The 21,419-nt window shown below is 50.3% G+C and overlaps 1 protein-coding gene across 1 annotated transcript; it reads left to right on the top strand.

Moving 5' to 3' along the window:
* Window positions 1-8,341: 8,341 nt before the first annotated feature.
* PNPLA1 (patatin like phospholipase domain containing 1) lies at window positions 8,342-21,213 on the top strand. The gene is made up of 9 exons (XM_054290726.1): window positions 8,342-8,998; window positions 11,765-11,997; window positions 13,021-13,086; window positions 14,933-15,145; window positions 15,953-16,013; window positions 16,093-16,233; window positions 16,489-16,582; window positions 16,852-16,962; window positions 17,489-21,213. Exons 1-9 carry the CDS (start codon window positions 8,797-8,799, stop codon window positions 17,490-17,492), a joined length of 1,125 nt encoding a protein of 374 aa, XP_054146701.1. The 5' UTR covers window positions 8,342-8,796; the 3' UTR covers window positions 17,493-21,213.
* Window positions 21,214-21,419: the final 206 nt, after the last annotated feature.

Here is a 21,419-nt window from a genome sequence, read left to right as displayed (position 1 = left end):
CCCACAGCACCCTGCGTGCCAGCATGGGGGAGGTTCCCATCCGGCCCAGCCCGACTGGGGAAGGCCAAAACCAGACTGAAAATGTTGTTTTTCTCCACAGCAACACTCGGGCTCCAGCTGAGGAGATGCCCCAGTGGGATATAGGGGGGCAGCCCTTGGGCAAGATCCTCTCTCTGGACAGGAGAGAGGCCAAGAAGGTGCTGGAGATTTATGTCAAGCGCTCACTGAGCTGCCATGAGAACTCACTGGTGGCCAAAAGAACCCTTCAGGAGAAGGACAGAGGGCGAGGGAGGAAAACAGATGGGCTACAACGGTCAGAAAGTGATTTCTGCACCTACTCATGTGCCAAACCCAGCCCCAGGAAGGACCAGGAGGAGAGACTCAGAGCACCAGACCTGGAGGAGACTTTGGGTGATGACAGCAACGCTCCCCAGGAGGTGCCTAAAGAAGGGCTGAAAACCAAGAGGAAAAGCTCAAAGAACTCTTCCCAGCGCTCGGGTTCAAAACCAGCCTGGCTGAAAGGCTTCCTAAACCTCTTCTTGAAGAAGAGCCCTGAGGAGCAGAAGGAAAACACAGGGCAAAAAGCAAAGGAGAAAGATGCCAAAGCTCTTCAGGGCTCCAAACCAGAAGGAGCCAAAAAACACAGAGTGGACTCCAGCACGTCCCCAGCGCTGGGCAGAGCCCTGAAGAAGAAGCCCAGCCTCAAGAAGGTTTTCTCCCTGAAGAAACAAGGGGAGGAGGAGCCGGGATCCGGGCCCAGGAGCAAACGGCCCAGCTGCCTTCCCCTGCGGCACGTCCTGGGCCCAGCCCAGACAGGTGGGACCCCTGCCCAACCTGACCCCAACCTTGCTGCCAGTGAGACCCCAACCCAACCCTGACCCACCCCAACCAGGTGGGACCCCAGCCCTGACCCACCTGTGCTGCCAGTGGGACCCCCAACCCTGACTCAGCCCAGCCCTGACCCACCCCTGCTGCCAGCAGGACCCTGCTGGGCTTCCCTGGGCAAAGCCATGGTGTTCAGTGCTGGTTTCTAACCCTTCCCAGGGTTTTCTGGGGCCTAGGATGGGTTTTGGAGACTCCAACCCCAACCTACTGCCCCAGGAAGGGTTATTCTGCCCATGCTTTGAGCACAGTGACTCCAAGCTATGAGTTATCAAGCACGAGCTTTCCTCCTCTGGCAACCAAGGGTCATGGTGGTTTAGTTAAAACCTGCATTTGAGACCTGAGATTAGATCCCAAGCCACTCTAAGGCCAACGTGAAGCTGTTTGAGGTTTGCCTTGGGGCTGAGAGCAGGCAAAGCCCACAGAACACCAGCCCAGCCCTTCCCATGCCAAAACCCTGCCCAGGGGATTCTTGAGGAGCTCTGGTGGATCCAGGGCAGGTCACAGCTGCTCCCTTCACCTTTGCAATGTGCTGATCCGGGGTGGGCACTGCTCCCACGGCGGCTCTGCCCCACCAGTCAATGCTGACAGAGCCAATCCTCACTCCTGGCTCTGTGTTTGTGTCCCAGCAGAGGCGGAGCAGCCCGATGGATGCTACACCCAGGTGTCCCAGGAGGTCGTGCAGGGCAGAGAGAGCCAGGGGGACACAGCAGGAGGATGTGGGGAGCCCCCAGAGCCCCCCAGCACCGACGGGATCGGTGAGTGTTGGAAACAAACGTGGGCAAGGCTTGTTCCCTGCAGCGCCTGCGTGGCATCCACCCTGCCTCAGGTCTGCTCCTGGGGCTTTGGTGACCCTGAGAGCTGGATGAAGACTTTGTGGGAGGTTTTCAGCATCAGGGTTTGATTGGGGGAGATTCACAGAATCCCAGAATGGGTTTTGGGTTGGAAAGGACTTTAAAGAACGCCCCATTCCAGCCCCCCTACCATGGGCAGAGACACCTTCCACAAAAGACAAAATTCAGGGGTAAGAGAATATTTTTGCTGGCTGAGGGTAACAGGGCACATGGCAATTGGCTGAAATGGGTTTTGGAAGGATGGAGGTGGATAAACATTGTTCAAGGAATTTTTCATGGATGAGGCTTGGAAAAAGGGCTGGAGATAACCTGGTGTCTCTCTCTACAGATGAAGCCATCAAGAGAATCGTTGCCCTGCTCCGGAGCGCAGGAGATGAGCTGGACAGGGAGGTAAGAGAGCTGTGGACGCCTGGGTGGGGCTGAGGGAATCTGGGCCAAGCTCTGCACTGCTGTAAAATAAATACAGCAACACCATTGATTTCCCCAGGGCAGGAAAACACTCAGGAAAATCAGGAAATGCCAACTTTTAATTCTTTGCCTGGGTGTGATTGTGCCCGGCTGTCTGTTCTCTGCTATCACTGGCTGGGGGTCTCTGTACAAATCACAAATAGGATGGGACTGCTCTGGAACTGCCTTGAGTGTTTGATTTTCCAGCATCAGTCTCATTACATGGTTATGACAATGGGAAGATGCCACCAGCTCACATCCCAGGCAGCAGACAAAGAACTCAATGTTACAATTCACTTTATAAGTTTTTTGACCAATCACACAAAGCAAAAGCACATTGACAGTATTTATATCTGTATGGTATATCTTCTATATTGACAGTAGTTCTATCCAACCACTATAAGCACACGTACCTTTGGCTAAAACAATGCTTGCTTATTTCGAATACAATACCTGCTTGTAAGCCTTAAAACACAATGCACAGAGCTCCATTTTTAAGCTTCAAACTTCCTAATATCTCGCTAGATAAACTTTTCTATAGCTTAGGGATTTAGTCTAGCCAAGTAATACACAGACCATTGATCTATTTGTCCTTACTTTTCTACTTTTTAAATAATTTTTCTGCTGACCAATCTCATGGCTGCTGCTTAGCTCCAATCCCAGTTCTGCTGTGTCTGAGGCCTGCCTTTTGCAGCTTTCCCAAAACCCTGTGATTTTGTGGATTCCCACACTCTGCCAGCTGCAGTGCTGGTGTGGAGTGAAGGTGTCACCATGAGGGTGGCACTCAGAGCCCTTCCCTCACCACGTGTTTATCTCCCACGCAGGTGAGGGAGGACGCGCGGCTGCAGCTCTTCTTCAGGGACATGTCCTACAGCTCCTTCAAGAACCTGGCTGATGCCTACGTGCAGAGGGAGCTGACAGCCAGCAGCCCCAGCGTGAACCCCCAGGAGATCCAGTTTGCCTACACGGTCCATCTCACGGCCACGGTGGCGGGGATCTGCAGCCAGGCAGTGAACAGGATCATGGGCTTCGGCACCCGCTACCTGGACGATTCCTTGGCACCCTACGGCAAAATTCTGCAGGTGAGGAGGAGGAGGGTGAGCCTGGGGCTGAGCTCCCAGCAGCAAGTTTGGGCAAGTTGTGGCTGCCCATCTGTGGAAGTGTTCCAGGACAGGTTGGATGGGGTTTGGAGCAACCTGGGATAGTGGAAGGTGTCCCTGCCCATGGCAGGGGTGGGAATGGATGAGCTTTAAAGGTCCCTTGTAGGCACAGAGTTTGGGGTCATTGGGAGTGGGGCTGGCCCAGCCTCATCCCCAGTGGGTGCAGCTATGAGAAGCAGGTGAGCAGCATTGAAAACAATGAGCCATGGAGTGCCCAGGTGTGCTGAGCAACCACAGAGGGAACAGAGAGCACAGGTGCACTGCATGAACATGAGGGTATAAAAGGTTGGGCTAAAGAACAAGAAGAGCAGATGTTTGAAGCCTTCTGACATTGTATGGTGATATTCTGTGTATTGTAGCTGGCTCAACTCTGACAGTCCCTTCCAAAGCATTCCATGATCCTAAGAATGTTTTCTTCTGTCTCAGCAGCAGAGAGAAAAGCTCAGGACAGACCACTGTGACAGCCCAGACTGACACCAGCTGCTGTGAGGGGCCCGTGGTGCCTGGGAAGCCAAGGATGAACGTTTGTGGTGGGAGGACAATCCCTGATGGTGACCTGGATGCGGGGTGACCTTCTGAGCTGTGGATTTAAAATCTTTTCAGGAGAACCAGCAACTGTGAAATGCTTGAACCCACCTGGCTGGGGGTGAAAAGTCAGGAAATCAAACAGAGCCCACATTTCACCCTGTATTTGTATTTTAGCTCCTGCCAAGTGCTTGTGTTGAACCTCAGGGGTTGTTGCTGTTTGTGCATATGTATTTATTTACCTGCTTTTCTAAATGTTTTTGTAAATGTACAACATAATTTTTTTAGTTTCTTCTACCAGCCAAGAATCCAGTTTGAAAAAAAATTCTAAAACTCAAATAAATTGGTGCCTAAATGCCAGCCAGGCTTGTCTGCTGGGAGTTGTTATAGATGGAATAATGTTTGCTTTGCTCCAGCTGCTGTGGGCTGCTCCTTTCCAGCCAAATTCCAAGTGGCACAGGGGACTCTGAGAGCAGATACACAGTGTTGTCCTGCCATTTTTACAATTTATAGGCCTTCCCTTTCCAGCAGAAGGAGATTTACTACCCAGAGCAGCTTGATCTGACACCAAGAACTGGGTAAAGCTCATTCCCAAGTGGCGCAGGAGCTGTAACATCCCCAGGGACTGAGGGGATTTACACCTGCAGGGGTCTCACCTATGAGCTCTAAGAAGATGTGAAATGCCAAACGGATTTAAGCCCTAATCACTGGGAATGTTTCCAGCTAATCTTGGCCCAGAACCCCTAAGCAGGGCCATGGATTAGGGCAGCTCTGGGCTGGGTTGGGGGGTTGCCAGGGCTCCGTGTGGAGCATCTCCTCTGCAAGGGTGGAGCTGGCCTGGGGTGAAGGAGATGAAGTTTTGGGGTTTGCATTGTGCAGGAGGGATGCTGTGGTGGGTTGAAGGTGATGGTGGTGGCAAACAAACATGTGGGTGTGTGTGTCACTGCCACATTTCGGGTGACAATCCCCCATGGGCCACTGGTGACAGCTCAGGTTTGCCCAGCACCTGCTCTCCTGGAGAATCCAACCTTCTTGGTCCTTGTAAAACCCAAAGTAAATGAAAAAGGGGAAGAAAATGAAAAAGCCAAAGAAAATGAAAAAGCCCTCACAGGACAGAAGCAGCCCTTCCCCATGTCCCCAAAGCCTTCAGGGCTGTTTGACAGCCACAGGATTGAGTCACCGGCTCCTGAGGGAGGGGGGACACCTTGCAGGGCTCCATCTAATTCAGCCTGGGATAATTAGAGTGTGGAAAACATTAAATCCCACTCCTGGCTCTTGCCAACAACGAGTGCAGCATCAGCACCGCGATTCCTTTTGGCTGGGAACCAACCCAGGAGATTTTGCTGTGGGAGAGACTGAAACCGCCCTCGTGTGTTTGCAACAGCCCCGACATTCCCGTTCCCTGCCCAGACCCGTGGGGCTCTGCTGGGCTGGGGGCAGGCCTCTGCTGCTGCTGGGGATGTGCTTACAGGGTCACAGGATGCCCCTGTAGCCAAATTTGTTTTACATCTGAGCTCGTGCTGGGTTGGGATTTGCATGGAGCAGAAAAGGGCTCTGTCTCCTCATGGACTTCCCAGTGGAAAGTCAAATATCCTCTGTCCCAGAGGTTATCATCTTCCATCAGCACGTGGGATGCACCTGCCAGGTGAAACATCAGACAGGGAAACTCCCATTCCCTTCTCCTGTGCCATTCCCAATACCACAGCTGAACCAAACACTCCTTCTCTGCTCACTGGACCTTCTCCCACCCATCGGGGCAGCTGTGCTGGGGGAACAAGGAGCCAAACCTGCCCAGCCCCTTGCACAGGAGGCTCCTGCTCCCAAAAAACCCAACCCAGTGTGCAGGGATGCTGTTCCAGCTGGGCATGGTGGGATGAGGTGGGGAGCAGCCACCTTAGTGCAGCCACCCAGGGCTGGTGGCTTTTGGAGCTCTGGTCCTTTCCCGTGAGTGATCCCAGCACCCTGGATTAATCTCCTGGTTATAAAATTGGGACCTGGCTGCCTGTGACCACTGAAGATATTAAGAAGGTTTTAAAGAAGGGCAAGTTATTAGTCCTGGGGGTTTGAGCCGTTTCCAGCTCTCAGCATTACCTTCATCCTGCCCTAAACACCCCGTGGTGGCTTCCCTGAGCGGAGACAATCGCCTCGCACGAAATCCCCGGCTCACGGCCACCGGCCATCTGGGCATGCAGATGGTCCTGCCCAGAGCGAAACCCAGCCCTGCACAGCCCCCAGCCCACCCAGGGCTCATGGGAGCCGGGGGCTTTCTCCGCAGACCACCCCAGGCTGCTGTGGGATCCTGTGTCCCCAAAGCCGTCAGTCCCACTAATCCTGTTTGGAGTGCTGGGGCGGGGGGAGAGCAGCTTAGACAATCAGCCTGGCACTTAATGAGCCAATTAATGCAAAATTTGCTGTCACTAAGAGGATGATGACAAGGTTTCATCTCACGGGAGCATGGAACTGAGCCAGGCAGGATGATGGTAATGCTGCCTGGATGCTGTCCCAGGCTGGGGTGCAGGGGAGATTGGGCACCTTGGCCCTGCTGGAGAAGCCCCTGTGAATGAGTGCAGGACAAAGCTGTGTGTGGACAGAGGAGTGTGTTCCCACAGTTTCCCATGGGATCATTTATACTTTTCCCAAACCTTGGCTGTCACAGACATCTTCTATGAAAAATCCTTTCCTTAGGATTTTTCCTGCTGAGAAGCTGAGAGGCCTCAAGAACAAAATGTAAACAATGATTATCTGCTGCTGTGGAATGCAACAGGTTTGCATTGATTAATGTTTACATACAGGGCTTTGATTAGCCCATGTTAGTTGTTTCTAATTAATGGCCAATCACAGCCCAGCTGGCTCAGACAGAGAGTCTGAGACACAAGCCTTTGTTATCATTCCTTCTTTTTCTATTCTTAGCCAGCCTTCTGAAGAAATCCTTTCTTCTATTCTTTTAGTATAGTTTTAATGTAATATATATCATAAAATAATAAATCAAGCCTGCTGAAACATGGAGTCAGATCCTCATCCCTTCCCTCATCCTGGGACCCCTGTGAGCACGGTCACACCTTGGCAGTCAGGGCTGGGCAGGGCTGAGGAGGTGCAAGGGCCGAGTGAAGCTAGAGCATCCTACAGCTCTTTATGCAGAGCCTGATGGAGTCCCTGGGGGCCTGAGGCAAACAAAAGGAACAGTTAATGCACAGGGAACATGGGAACAACTCATTCCAACAGTTAATGCACAGGGAACATGGGAACAACTCATTCCAGCACACAAACCCTCTGCACTTCCAGTGCCCTGGCATGTCTGGACCAGTCACAGCAACAGGTGAGAGTTTTGTCCTTCATGAACTTGCCAGTGCTGGAAGAAAATCCTTTAAATGAAGGGTTTTGCTTTGCCAAGGGCTGGAGGAGCCAGTGGCATGAATCACACAGATGAAAGCTTTGATATCTCCAGGAGGCTGGTGCAGAGGCTGGGGTGTGTGGGAGACTCACCCAGCAAGGGGATCATGAGAAACATCAGGCACTGGAAAGACAAGAAATTAGGGGCTCCAGTAAGGCTGTGGATCTAGAAGCCCTGATTCAGGCATTTGTTCACCTCCAGGATAATCCCATTCATTATTAAATATATCTTGGGACTGGCAACCTCCTCCCGTGTGTCCTGACATGCAGGGAGCACCAGAGACCAGCCCTGGCCATGCTGTGACATTTACCTGGGGCAATGTCCACCTGCAGCTCCTGGTGACATTTCAACCCAGGGACATTTTGCTTGTCAGTGTTGGGGACTCTGCTCCAATTCCTGTCTTGGGGACACAGTCATGGCTGGGGAAGGCAGGGAAAAATGTATGAAAATTTGGGGTGAAACAGCACTGCAAAGGTGGTATCAGGATGCTGGGACCATGCTGGCCAGGCTGGTGCACGCACACAGGGAAGGAGAGCCTTGCTCCTTACCCACATGTTGTGTTGTATACACAGCCCTAATTCTAACCCACAGAATGTTCCCTCTCAGTGAGCAGCTCTATGGATTTGGACAACAGAAACGACACAATATTTACCAGTACTTTATAAATACATCTGTTAAAATGGCAATTTTTGTTCTGTATGTTGGCAGCAGCATTGGATCATTAGAAAAGACAAGAAATCTATGGCAATTCTCCCTGGTTTTATAACTATCCCCCAGGCAATGCAGACAGTTCAAAGGCAGCTTGATTCTGGTTGAATAACCACAGGTTTGGGCAAGGTGATGCTGCTGTAGGGCCTTATTGGGAGGGGAGAGAAAAGCAAACCCAGGTCTTTGTTTTTTTCCTGATGCAAACAATATCCAAGGGTCAGGCAAGGGCAAAACCCTTCCAACAGGGAGCAAACTTAAGGAATATTTCCAAACCTAACCCAACGTAACGCCCTGCATCCACCCCTTGTGTAACACCCTCTGGCTTTAAGTGTCTTATACAAGCCTTTACTCACTCAGTACTGAGCTGTGCCTAAGCTGGGATTGATGGAGAATCCAATTTAGGAAAACACCCTTTGATGAAGAAAGGATAAAGCAAAGAGGAATTTTTGCACGGATGTTCCCAAGTGTGACAGGCACAGCAACACCAGGATCCTCTCTGGGAGGACTCCTGGGGCACTGCAGACCTGTTGGCATGAGAGGGGACCCCTGATACAGCCCTGAGCATCCGAGCTGGCTGTGTTTGAGGATTATAAGAGCTGTTTTGATCAGGGGAAAATTTCTGTTTTTAGCACAGGCAGCAATTAAAATAGCTTGTGAATCTCAACGCCTCGAGGAGCTGTCATAAAAGGAGGCAGAAAATCCATCTTCTGGACTCCTCTGCAGCTAGAGATGAGCCTGGAGGCAGCAGAGGAGAAGACAGCCTGAGGTTCACCTGGTGAAAAAGGACAACCCCAAGACCTCGAGCCAGATCCGCTGCTGTGATCCCGAGATGGCTGTGGAGGATCTCCGGGCTTCCAGCACCCCTTTCTCGCTCTCCTTTTCGGGCAGCGGCTTCCTGGCCCTGTACCAGGTTGGGGTGGTGCAGTCCCTGCTGGAGTTGGCTCCCGAGCTCCTCAAGTCTGCCTGCAAGGTCTACGGCTCCTCGGCCGGGTCCATCATCGCTGCTGCCGTCGTGTGCGGCATCGGCCTCGGTAAGAACACCCCGGCCTCGAGTCCTTCCAGGAGCTCTTCTGCTCCATGAGCCCTGGGGAGATGCCTCGGGGTGCTGGGGGGTGGTGGGGCTGGTGGAGCTCTCCTCGCTCAGCAGGCATTACAGAAAGCCAAGGTGTTGCCACCTTGGCAGGCAGCACGGTGCAGTTTTGGGAGGTGCGAGCTGAGAAAGCCGGTTCTGACAGCCCGCGTGTTCCCTCTCAGTGGGCAGAAATTACAGGGGGAAGTCTGGATGTACCTGGCATTCCATATCCCATATTCCACTGGCTCCTTTTCCTGCTCCTGCTGGAGGAGCAGATCCCCTGCCCTTCTGCTCTGAGGTCTGAGGGGTGCTGAGGTGTGTCCCAAAGGCAGTCTGTGCAGCCCCAGGGGCTGGATTTACCCATGTAAAACCCTCTTTTCCCTATGGATCAGGTTTCTTGGGATGTGCAGCTATGAAGGGACACAAGTGGCTGTCCCACAGGTTTCTATAGAGCTGGCAGCCTTGTTTGCATGCCACTTTGGCTGATCCCACTCAGCCTTCCCAGAACAATCAGAGATGTTGTGTGATTCCCAGCTCCAGGTGCACCTTTCCCTGTTGCTCCTGCAGGATATTCCTGGAAAAACAGCAGCCTGCTCCAGCCCAGGGCTGGAATTTCTCTTATTGCTGCTAAAGGGGTTTTCTTCTGACCCTCTTTCAACCATGTGGAAACAGGTCCCTTTAGCAACAAGATCCTCTATGTGTAGAATTAATTCAGAGTAGTTAATCCACTTTTAATAATCACATCCTCCCATATTTCCAATTAGTGCCCATGTGTAAACAAGTGTACACAAGACTTAAGGCTCTAAAGCCTGATCCAAGTTCTGCTTCAAGCAATGGGGACATTTAGGAGGAGCAGAAGGTTTTGGGGACCAAATAATGATGGAGGAAGCTGGGAGGAAACATACAGTTCTTGAAACCTCTGGTGGATGCTGGAACTGTTCTTCTGCAGCTAAAAATAATTCAAAACATTGGCAAATATGTTTAGCCAAGGCAGAAAGGAACATTTCTGCCCACGTGGGGATGAACTCCTCCACAAATAAGCAAGGGCGCCAAAATTTCTGGTTCCTCCTGCTGCTGTAATAGATGGAGCTGGGGCTGTCCAGCAGTGAAAATACATTCAGCAGCTGCTCTTGCTGGGGGCACCAGTCCTGAACTGGGCATCTGCTTCTCTGGAGGTGGAAGGCAGCTTCCACTTAGAGGGGCTGAGATGATCTTGTGCCCAAAATATCTTCCCCAGAGGAAGAAAAGACCCTTTGGACAGTGATAACTCTGGTCAGGTTTCTAACAAGGAAAATGAATGTGGCACAAGCTCTGTCATAGTCATAATGAGGATGACTGGGTCAGAAAGGTGAAAGGTGTGTTTGGTGTCCCACAGTGGCTGCAGTGAGGTGCCCGTCCCCTGCCCTGGGCTGCCTGAGGAGCTCTGAGCTCCCAGAGCCAGGCTGTCCTCTGTGACCCCGCCAGCCACCTCGTGGGGACATGCTTGTCACCCAGCTGGTGCAGGCAGGGACAGTCACATTGCTGCCAGACTCATCCTTCACTCGCTCTGCAAAGCTGGGCTTGGCTCTCACCTCTTACCCAGCAGTTTTTGTGGGCAGTTTTTCCCATGTTTTCCCCCATTTCCGGGACACAGAGCAGGCAGACAGAGACCTGGGCATGCCCCACCTCCCTGGAGGTCTGGCTCTTTCAGCATCCCCTCTGTGCAAACCTGCCCAGTGTTAATCGTGGCCCCGTGTGGCCTCAGCATCTGCTCTAACACACATAACCCCTCTTAACGCCTGTGTGGCTCCAGTTGCCCTCAGGACACTGCGCCTAATCCGTCTGTCTGTCCGCACAATCCCATGAGACTGCACGGAAACCTCTGTCCCTGCAAAGCCTTGGTGCTGAGCCAGGCCCATGGCCTCGTGCTGGTGCAGGGTCCCACCCTGTGTGCAAGGACAATTCTTTGCAGCTTTGGTGCTGGACAAGCTGTCACTGCATGGGTTTAACCCCGCAGGTGGGGTGTTCCCCCAGGTGAGACCTCCATGTCAGCAAAGGAACTAAATTCCCTCTATGGGATCAGGCTGCCTGCAGGGTTTGCTGCACTCCTCTTCCTCTCCATCACTTTAAAACCTGGAGTCTCCTGAGCCCTCAGCTGGGCGTCCAGGGCTCTGCTCCTTTAACCCAGCTCCTGGGATGTGCAGAGACATGTCATGGCTATTAACACCTCCCCTGAGCTCAGGTGAGTTAGGAATCCCAGCAATGTGTGTGGAGCCAGGACACCTGGCTTGCAGGAAAGCCCTGAGCAGAAGAGGTGCCCCTCATCCTCACCCAGGACCCAGCCCAGCTCCCTTGTAAAGCTGGGGCTGCCCATGTGGAAAACTGGAGGTGGAGAGCAGGAATTTGTTGTGCAAGTCATGATGTCATGGATAAATCAGTGTCCCCCTTCCTGGGGCTCTCTGGAGCCTTTCCCTAATCCTGACCAGGAACATCTTGAGGCCCCATCTCTGGTGCAGGTGGGGATTTCACCAGTGGGGTCACACAAAGACATGATGTCCTTTGAGGACATTATGGGGATCATGCCCCACTTCTGCCCTGCCTCTACATCCCCCACTGTAGCAGCAGTATCATCCTGGGGTAACACAGAGGGGCTGCAAGAAGCTTTATTTGTGAAGAGTGTTAAAAATAGGATTTAAAATATAACTGTTAGTGCAGCAGGCATATTGACCTTCTCATCTTCTTTCAGATGACCTCAAGGAGTTTTTCTTTGCAATGGCAACAGAAGTCAGGAAAACCATCCTGGGGCCCCTGTCTCCCAAGTGCAGCTTGCTGGCCAAACTCAAGACTGTCCTGCAGCGGATGCTGCCAGAGGATTCCTACCTGCTGGCCTCAGGGAGGCTGCACATCTCCCTGACACGGGTGGTGGACGGCCAGAACGTCATGGCCTCAGAGTTCAGCTCCAAGGAGGAGCTCATTCAGGTACACAGACCTGAATATGGACGCGTCCCAAGTGCTGGTGGCTTTAACTGCACTTTTTCTACCTGAGATGGGGAGAGATTCAGGAGGCTCTGCCACAGACGTGGTCCCACCACAATGGGCTCCATGAGCCTGGGGAGGAAGGTTTGAGTTCCAGGATCAGATGGAACAAATCATGCTAAAAAAAGCAGCAGGTTTGTTTGCAGCCTCACAGAGCTGATGTTTGGGCTCTGGTAGTGACTTTGCAGAGCCCTGTCAGTGCTGATGTGACCTCTCAGCTCTCCCTACAGGTCTCTCCTCAGCCATCTGGCAATGGTTTTCTTGTTGCCTCAGCACTTTCCTGGGAGGAAAGAGCTGGACAAAGCTGCTGCTGAACAACAAGCAGCTCATTACCCAGTAAATTATCTGCTAGGGGGGAGAATCCCAGGGTAAAGTCCTAACAGAGTTGACCCTGAGGTCCTGTTCCCCTTGTCCCAGAGAGACAGTAGAGGATGGCAGCTCCATGGAGATGTTGGAGTTGACCCCATGGTGCCTCCTCTAGGTAGCCCAAGAGCCTGGGGTGCTTATTCCCAGCTGATGAGATTGGGTGGGAAAGGATTCCAAATGTCCCAGAAGTGGCTTTAACACTGACAAATCCCATCAGGGTGAGGCTACCTTGTGAGGGTGTCTTGGTTTTGTCCAAAAACCCGCAAAGATGGAAATTGGCCCCAAAGCTTCAGTTTGCCACCATCAAAGGGCAGTGTTGGACACAGACATGTAGATTTACAACTATTAATTCTGGCAGCTATAAAATTAAAAAAATGCAGTGCTGTGCCCTGCTCCAGAGAAGTCTTTCCACTTCAGAGAAATAAGATGTTTTCCCTTTTTTGAAGCCTTTCTTGCCACAGTCCCCAGCAAAGTCCAGGTGGCACCAACAACCTGGTTCCAGATTTTGTCAAGGCTGAATTTTCAGGCACCACGTCAACAGCTTTTGTGTAGAATAACTTTGACAGGAACATTGACTTCTGCAATCCCTCTCCTCCCCAGGCTCTCCTCTGCAGCTGCTTTCTTCCAATTTACTGTGGATTCATCCCTCCATCCTACCGAGGAGTGGTGAGTGATATTTCCCCTAAAACACACACTCCCAGCAGGGTGTTCTTGATTTGAACTTTACACTCCTCTGTAAAGAAGGAATATACAGAACAGGGAGGGATAGGTGTGTCCAGGCTTTTCCTTTAGTTGATGGAGGATCATGAAGCCCATCAGCTTGTTCTTCACCGCATCCTAAGATGACAGCTGGGTGGAATTGCCATCTGGAGAGCCCTCTCCTGCTTTGCCCATGGACAGAGCGTGGATGACCTTGCAGATCTCTGAGTGAGATAAGAGGACGTCCACAGTGGGGACTTTGAGACACAATCCAGTTATCCTGGGCAGGGCCTGGCTGCAGGGCAGGTTCATCCCTCGGCTCAGGTGCTGACTTGCACAGCTGAGACATCCAGAGTTCGTGGGAGGATCCTCCCCCAGCCCTGAGCATTTCCCTGCTCTGCCTGTCTGAGGGAGCGAAGGAGGAGCTCAGCAGTGTTTTCTGGGCAACCTGTGCAGGGCTTCACCATCCTCACAGGAAAAGATATCTCCCCAATATTCCATTTAACCCTAATGGCAGTGAGAAGCCATTGCCCCTTGTCCTGTCACTTCATCTTCAAACTCTCTTGGAGCCCCTTCGGGGTCTCTGAGGTCCCTGGAAACGTTCAAGGCCAGGTTGGACATGGCTTGGAGCAACCTGGGATAGTGGAAGGTGTCCCTGCCCATTGCAGGGGTTGGAATGAAATGAGCTTTAAGGTGCCTTCCAACCCAACCCATCCCCAGTTCTGTGATTGCTCTGTGAGGCCTCTCTGCACAGTTATTTCAACAACATTTAATTCCATCAGCTGCAACTTCCAATCCCACTGAGGGAGGTGGTAAATCCAGATTTCTTTTGGAGTAGAGCAATTGGCATTTTCCTTGCCCAGTATGTAATACCTCATAAATCTGCAGGCAGTTATTAAACATGAGGGCCCTGCTGCTTGAGCTCAGGACTTGAAAAGTTATACAACACTGTGCATTCAGTGATGTCTGAATTGGCTCTTGACTGCCAAAATCTGTTGTACAAAGCTTTGTGAATGAAAATAATTATATTTCCATTTTAATAACTGCTGTGGATTGCAGACCTGGTTGAGGAGCTGGCTGGGTGCCACAGGCAGGGGAAGGAGCTAGCAAAGGGATAAAGAGCACAGGTGGGACACGATGCTGTTGGAAGTGGAAAGGGAGGACAAGCTGGGATGAGCTTATGACAGGAGTGTCACCTGTGCAGGTGCTGGCTCCCAACTCAGTGACACTGCAAAGGCCCCCAGAGCAAACCCTCCCTCTGTGGTGATGTTCACAGGGGTCCCAGGACGAGATGAGAATCTTGACTCCGTGTTTCAGAAGGCTGATTTATTATTTTATGATATATATTATATTAAAGGAAATTATGTATATATATATATGATATATGATATATGATATATACTAATATATGTATTACGTTACGTTACGTTATGTTACGTTACATTATATCATATTATATTATATTATATTATATTATATTATATTATATTATATTATATTATAGTTTTGGTGTAAAAACTATATCAAAAGAATAGAAGAAAATATTTCATCAGAAGGCTAGCAAGGGAAAAGAATAGAATGATAATAAAATTTTGTGACTGACCAGAGAGTCCAAGCCAGCTGGGCTGTGATTGGCCATTAATTAGAAACAACCCCGTGAGACCAATCACAGATGCATCTGTTGCATCCCACAGCAGCAGATAATCATTGTTTACATTTCGTTTCTGAGGCCTCTCAGCTTCTCAGGAGAAAAATCCTAGCAAAAGGATTTTTCATAAAACATGTCTGTGAGGTCCCTGTGCTCCTCCCCCAGCGCTACGTGGATGGAGGTTTCACTGGCCTGCAGCCCGTGTCCAGCCTGGAGGAGCCCGTGATCACCGTGTCCCCGTTCACCGGCGAGCTGGACATCTGCCCCCGCGACTGCCCCGCCATCTTCTTCTGCTTCCAGATCTTCAACGGCAGCATCCAGATCTCCATAGAGAACCTGTGCAGGATCAGCTATGCTCTCTATCCACCCAGCACCATGGTGAGACCACCAGGGCTTCTCCCAGCTTAGTTCTGGTGAAAAGATTAATGCTGCTTCGGCCTGCTCGAGATTTAAAGTTCAGCTCAATCTCCACTGTTAATTAATGGGATTTCAAAGGGAGGGGGCAGCACCACTGTTTATGCAGTACATTTTGGGGAAGGGACACTGCTGATGGGTGGCCAGCTTGGGATGGGGTCCACAACCTGCAAAGGACCAGACAAAACCAGGTGATCTGTAAGGTCCCTTGCAACCCAAACCACTGTCACAGATACATTTTATGAAAAATCTTTAGATTTTTTTGTCTTGAGAAGCCAAGAGGACTCAGGAACAAAATGTAAACAATAATTATTCTGCTGTTGTGGAATGCAACAGGTGCATCTGTGATTAGTCTCATGTAGCTGTTTCTAATTAATGGCCAATCACAGTCAGCTGGCTTGGACTCTCTGTCCAAGACACAAGCTTTGGTTATTCATTCTTTCTTTTTCTATTCTTAACTAGCCTTCTGATGAAATCCTTTCTTCTATTCTTTTAGTATAGTTTTAATATAATATATATCATAAAATAATAAATCAAGCCTTCTAAAACATAGAGTCAGATCCTCGTCTCTTCCCTCATCCTAAGACCCCTGTGAACACGGTCACAAACCGCTCTGTTTCTCTGACCGGTGCTGTGGTGGTTGGAAACCAACCAGTGCTTGCTGCCTTCCCAAATGAGCCATCCCAGCCCTCCACAGTCAAACAGCTTTGGGTAGATCCTGTTGTACTGGGGTCAGGGCTCTTTAATAACCTCAAGTGTTTCTCCTTGCAGGTCTTGAACGACATTTTCTCCCAGGGTTACCAGGACACAGCCCTTTTCCTGTACAGGAACAGTAAGTGGCACCCCAGGACCCAAGGGGCATCTTGGTGTGACACAGACAAACATCAACCCCTTCTCTCTGTGTCTCCCAGATGCCTTTGGCTTTAACTACTTCGACGGCAATTTCCGCTTCGGCAGCACCTGTGGGAAGAATGACTCTGGAAAATCCAATGGGACACATTCCGGCCTGAGCAAAAGGGTCCCTCAGTGCCTGACCCCTTACTTCCTGCCAGGTAGAGGATTTGGGGTGCTCAGGTTGGGTTTAGGGCTGCTGCAGCCTTCAAGAGCAGCAGTGTTATATTTAAGACATTACTGAGTTATTTATTAAATATTTCTATTGCAAAGAGACTTTGTAAGAGTGACTCCAGCTGGAGTTTGGCCTGGGCTTCATTACCTACCTAAGCTGGGCAAGAGGAGTTATTGCACTTATTTAATTGTTTGCAATTACTGGTCTTTATTTCCTTCTGTGCTGTCATTCCTGGGTGCAGGCTTGTGGAAGAAGGAGCAGGTGAATGGACTGCAGGACCCACTGGCAAAGGTCCTGCTGCAGCCATACAGGCTCCCAGCCTTGCTCAGGAAGGGGTAAGGACATCCCAACAGGGGCATGAGGGAATGACACACAAACCAGGGGCTGTGCCTTTAGCAGTGGTGGGACAGCTGAAGGGACACATGGAGGGATTTGGTGTTTCCTGAAGGCAAGATCCGAGGGAGAGCGGGTGGGGCTGGCAGGAATGCCACAGCATCTCTTGCTAATGGAAAAGATTATTACAGCGTGCATTTATTATGAACACCCTCCCCTTTTGCTGCCTTCAGCCATCATTAAACTCAGCCCATGTACTTTGCTTTTGCAGGGTGAAGAAGGTGTGGGGGCTGCTGGAAGGTGTCAGGTCCCTGGTACAGCGACTCCACAACATCCTCCAAACCTTGGTGCCTGGTTTGCCTAAGACAGCTGTGGACAGGAGGTGAGGGGCTGGGGGGCTGCAGACCCTCAGCAAAAAGAGAGAAGGGTGCAGAGCAGGGAGTCTTTGGGAATCTCACCCACTGGGTCACTAATGGTGAGTGTGGCTAAAAACTCCAAATCTGGAGTAGCCCACATTAAAAGTAGCTATTTTTTTTATCCCTGTGATATTATTTTGATATTTCAAAGAAGCTACAAACCAGCTTAGTGCCACCTCCCTACGGCAATACATTTGTGTTCCAGATATTCATCTGCTGGGCTCTGTCCTGGCAGACATTCACCAAGGCACATTCACCAAGATCTTGAGAGATGTTCTGGCACTAAGCTTTCAGGGATTTAAAGCATATCCCCCCAAAATCCGCTTGCAAGTTCCCTCCTGTGCAGCTGCCCAAGAGACTCAGAATGATTTTGCCCTGAGGCAGCTGCAAACTCCTCAGCTGTGAGAAAATCCTTTGGAGTCAAACATTCCTGGGGCTGCTTATCCCTGTCAGTAGCTTGCCCCTGCCTCAGCTCTCACCTTGTTCCCACAGGTAACAAGGATTGTCCAGTGGTGCCCTGGGGGTCTGAAGCGCTGCCTTGGAATATAGTGGGCAACACCAGCATGGCTGCTGGTTCTCGAGGGAATTTTCATGGAGTATTTCTTTCTTCAGAACCTGTCTAGCTCTATCTGCAGTGCTGCCACTGCAGTGACCCTGCTCTGGCCTCACCTGCTTTTCCATGACGACCGAGAAAAAGCTCCAGTGCTGCTCCTGGGACCCACCCCAGGCTGCAGGGGCCATGGGGCAGCTTCACTTGCAGACCTCATAACTCAGTCCTTTCCCTGCCTACTCTATCTCCTCTCCACCAGCAGCATCTCTTCCATGCTTTAATGCAGATTACAGGGTAGGCAGTTGCCAGGAAATGCCACGTTTTAAGTGTTTTCCTCACACTCAAAAACTTCAAGAGAAATTCCTCAGAGAGAGAGAGAAAAGCCTTAGGGAGCATCATACTGGGCAGGAACTAATTTTTTATACAGTTCCCTTAGGTTTTTTTTACCAATTATCAATTCTTGAGCTTCACACCTCCCCAAAGCCCTGCTTCTCCTGCCTGTGGAGGTGGGAGTGCATTTGGATTCCCTTGGAACTTGCAGCTGTGCAGAAGGATGGAGAAACCTAAAGATCAACTTTCCCCTACTTCTGAGTCCTGCAGGCTACATCTCCTGACATTTCACAAATATGTGAATTCTTCTCATGCAATTGTCTGTAAGTCACAGCCACCACAGATCATGGCCCAGGCAAACACACCCTGTGTCACTGGTCTGCACACAGAATTAATCAGCAGCACTCTTAATTATCCAAAAATTGTGCTGCATATCAGAAGCTGTGGATTGTCTTTGGCCCACCTGTGTATCCTCTGTTTGTTGGTTCCCAACAGGCAACAAATGGATCCCAAGAGCAGCAGCTGTTTATTAGAGTAAATAGCCTGTTTCATTGGACAAGGAGAAATGGAACAGAGGGAAGTTTCATGCAAAGGGTTGTGGAGACTGCAGAAATTAATGGGGGGAGTAGCTGAAGGCAGCTTTGATGTAATCAGACTCAAAGTTAACTAGGAGGGCTGAGCAAAAGAGCAATATTCTGTCTTCTGCCATCTTTAGTTCAAATGAGTGACTTGGGAATACCTTCCCTGGAATGGATTTGCTAAAAGAAACCTGGATGCTTATTTCATAAGTCATAAAATAGTTTGGGTTAAAAGGGACCTTAAAGATCACATAGATCAATTCCCTGCCATGGCAGAGGCACCTTCATTATGCCAAGCCCCGTCCAGCCTGGCCATGGACACTGCCAGGGATCCAGAGTCTGCCACAGCTGCTCTGAGCACCCTGGGCCTGGGCCTGCCCACCAGAGGTGTCCATCCAACCTTCTCTTCTCCAGGCTGAACAGCCCCAACTTTCTCAGCCTGTCTCCATAGGGGAGGTGCTCCAGTCCCCTTGTAACTTTTTATGGGACGTTTTGACAGATCCCATTTGCTTTGGATCCTGTGTGCTCCTGTCTTTGAACCATCTTGGATGGATTTACACCTCTCAAGCACTGCAGCCTAAGGCAGGCTGCTCAAATCCAGCTGTTCCTGCCACAGGGCAAAGTGGAAGGCTCATAGACACTCACGCCTCCCCAGGCAGGGACAATCAGCCCATCATCTGCTTTTTCAACTCTGCTCCCACTTATCCAACAGCTCCTTCTCCAGGCTGCTGCAAGCACCATCCCCACCTCCTGGCAGGATATTACCATTTCAGTCAGCCTGAGGCAGTTACCCTATGGAAACGGGCATTTAAATCCCCCAAAGAAAATTCTCATCTAGGAATTGGACATCCAAATCCATTAAAAGTATCTACAAACCTCAGCCACAAAGAGGAGCACAGTTTGAACTGCCCAGTGTATCTCACCTGCCCCATGTGGTGCTTGATCATAAACAATTGTAAAACTTTGAGAACTTTAGGAAAAATCAATCTGCAAGGAGCCCCCAAGTTAAAATGGTCTCAGAGCAGGATCCTCCTGCTCCAAACCTGCAGGAATGAGGAAGAAATAAATATTTACAGAATTGAGTATTCCGATCAGCTGGGTTTTGCTTTATTAATCCCTCATCTTTTCAAGCAAGCAGAGCTGGTGCTGTCTCCTCTGGGAGACATGAGCTTGGAGCTAATGGCAATGGAGGCTTGGCCAGAGGCAGTGGCTAGAGGTGAAGTTTGGCATAGACTGGAATCATCTTGTGCAGGAGCTTGTTTCACCCCAAGGAAGCAAAGTGGGAAGCCCAGCTGCACGCAGTGGGCATAGAAGCAGCCTAGAATGTCTCCTCTGGGGATGGATCATGGGAATCATGTGGGAGCTGTGGCCCTGCCTGTGCTGAGACATTGCTGGCACAGTCCATGTGCTCCTTGGGGCAGGTCAGGCTCAGCCTTCAGGCTGGGTTCCAAGTTGCTCATTGCCTCTTGAAAGCAGAAACTGGGGCCAAAGGCAGCCGCGGGCTCAGAAATGCTCTTCAGCCTGGTCCTAAAGGGAAGAAAACCACGTTGGTCAATCTGACAGACACCTCTGGCAGATCCTGTGGGACAAAGTGGGTTCCAGTCAGAGCTGCTTCCCTTCCTCCTGTTGTCTACATGGCAGGCGGTTTTGGTATCCTCAAAGTATTACCCCTGTAGCCCTGTCCTGTTGCTTGTCTCATTTGGCTTCAACCTCATCAGAAATGTGAAGGCTGAGGGGGATGGGATGAGAGTCTGGAGACAAGCCAAGACAGCAGAGCTCCTCCCTCTGGAGCTGGATCCCACTGCAGGTCTAGAGGGAAGAGTCCTTGAGTGTGATGCGTGAAACTGAGCCCAGCAAAGCCAAGCACGTGCCCAGTCCTGCCTGTGGCTCTGGCTGTGGGCTGCAGGTGCTTTATGCCAGCCTCTGTTTCCAGTCTGGGCACTAAGGAGGGTGCAATTCCTTGTGCAATTGTCCTGCTGGGCACACGGATAACCTGCAAGTGCTTGTGGACAAGCTGCTAGTGCAGCCTGAGCCTCGTGGGATTGCAGGCTGCAGACACTTGTCCAGGAAATCAAGTACAAGTTGTTCCCCAGTTTATCCCCCTGCAGCTGCGGTAGCATCACTGATGTTCTGGCATTGCACAGAGAAAGAGTGCAAGAGCCTTTTGCTGGCCTTGATCAGTAGGGCTTTTGCTTTTCCTTCCCAGAACTGGAAAATCTGATGTGCTTCTGCTCTGGAGATGGAGAGCCTGGACTCACCCCTTGATTGCTCTCTGGCCTAACAAATGAGCCTTGACTCCTCCCACAGGAGGAATTTTTCTCCTGAGACTGGTCAAAAACATTGAGGCCCAGCTGCACAGCAGAGGCAGAGATTCCTGATAGCCCAGAGCTGCCCAACTCCCAAAGAAACCTCATTCCCACCTTGTTACTTCCACAAGCTGCCCATTGCTGAGACTGATGGAGCCTTTAAAAAAGCCACCAGGGAAGCAACTTCTACAGCCTAACACTGTGTCCTGCATTTCTTAGTGGATTGGGAGTTGGTTTATTCTCAAAGGAAGTATCTTTCTTGCTTCCATTTAATGTTTTCCATACTTTTCTTTTTAGATCTGGAATGGTAATGGTCCTAGTCTTTTCCCTTTATATTTCTCATTTCTTCTAGACCTTCTAGATATAGCACATTGTGTCTTTCATCACTTTTCATTTAATTCATGTGGCTCCATTGAAAATAATTGTCCTGTGGAAAAAGCTGTGTAATTTTACTTAATCTGATCAATTCTGAACTGTTCAAAGATTCATAAGGAAAGAGAAAATAAAGAGTAAAATTGAAAGAAAGACTGCATTTAATCAGATGCTTCTTTGTATTTCTCAGTAACCAAAAAGTGCAAACTGAAATGACACGATTCACTGATTTTCCATGCAAAAAAATGGCAGTGTTCATTATTTGGAATATGATTGCAGAAAACAAA

Source organism: Melozone crissalis, unplaced genomic scaffold (genome assembly GCF_028551555.1).
Source record: "Melozone crissalis strain CALT ecotype California unplaced genomic scaffold, PUWL_Pcris_2 ptg000086l_1, whole genome shotgun sequence".
NCBI lineage: Eukaryota > Metazoa > Chordata > Aves > Passeriformes > Passerellidae > Melozone > Melozone crissalis.
The sequence above is the reverse complement of the archived record's forward strand: the minus strand, read 5'-3'. Positions and strand labels throughout refer to the sequence as shown.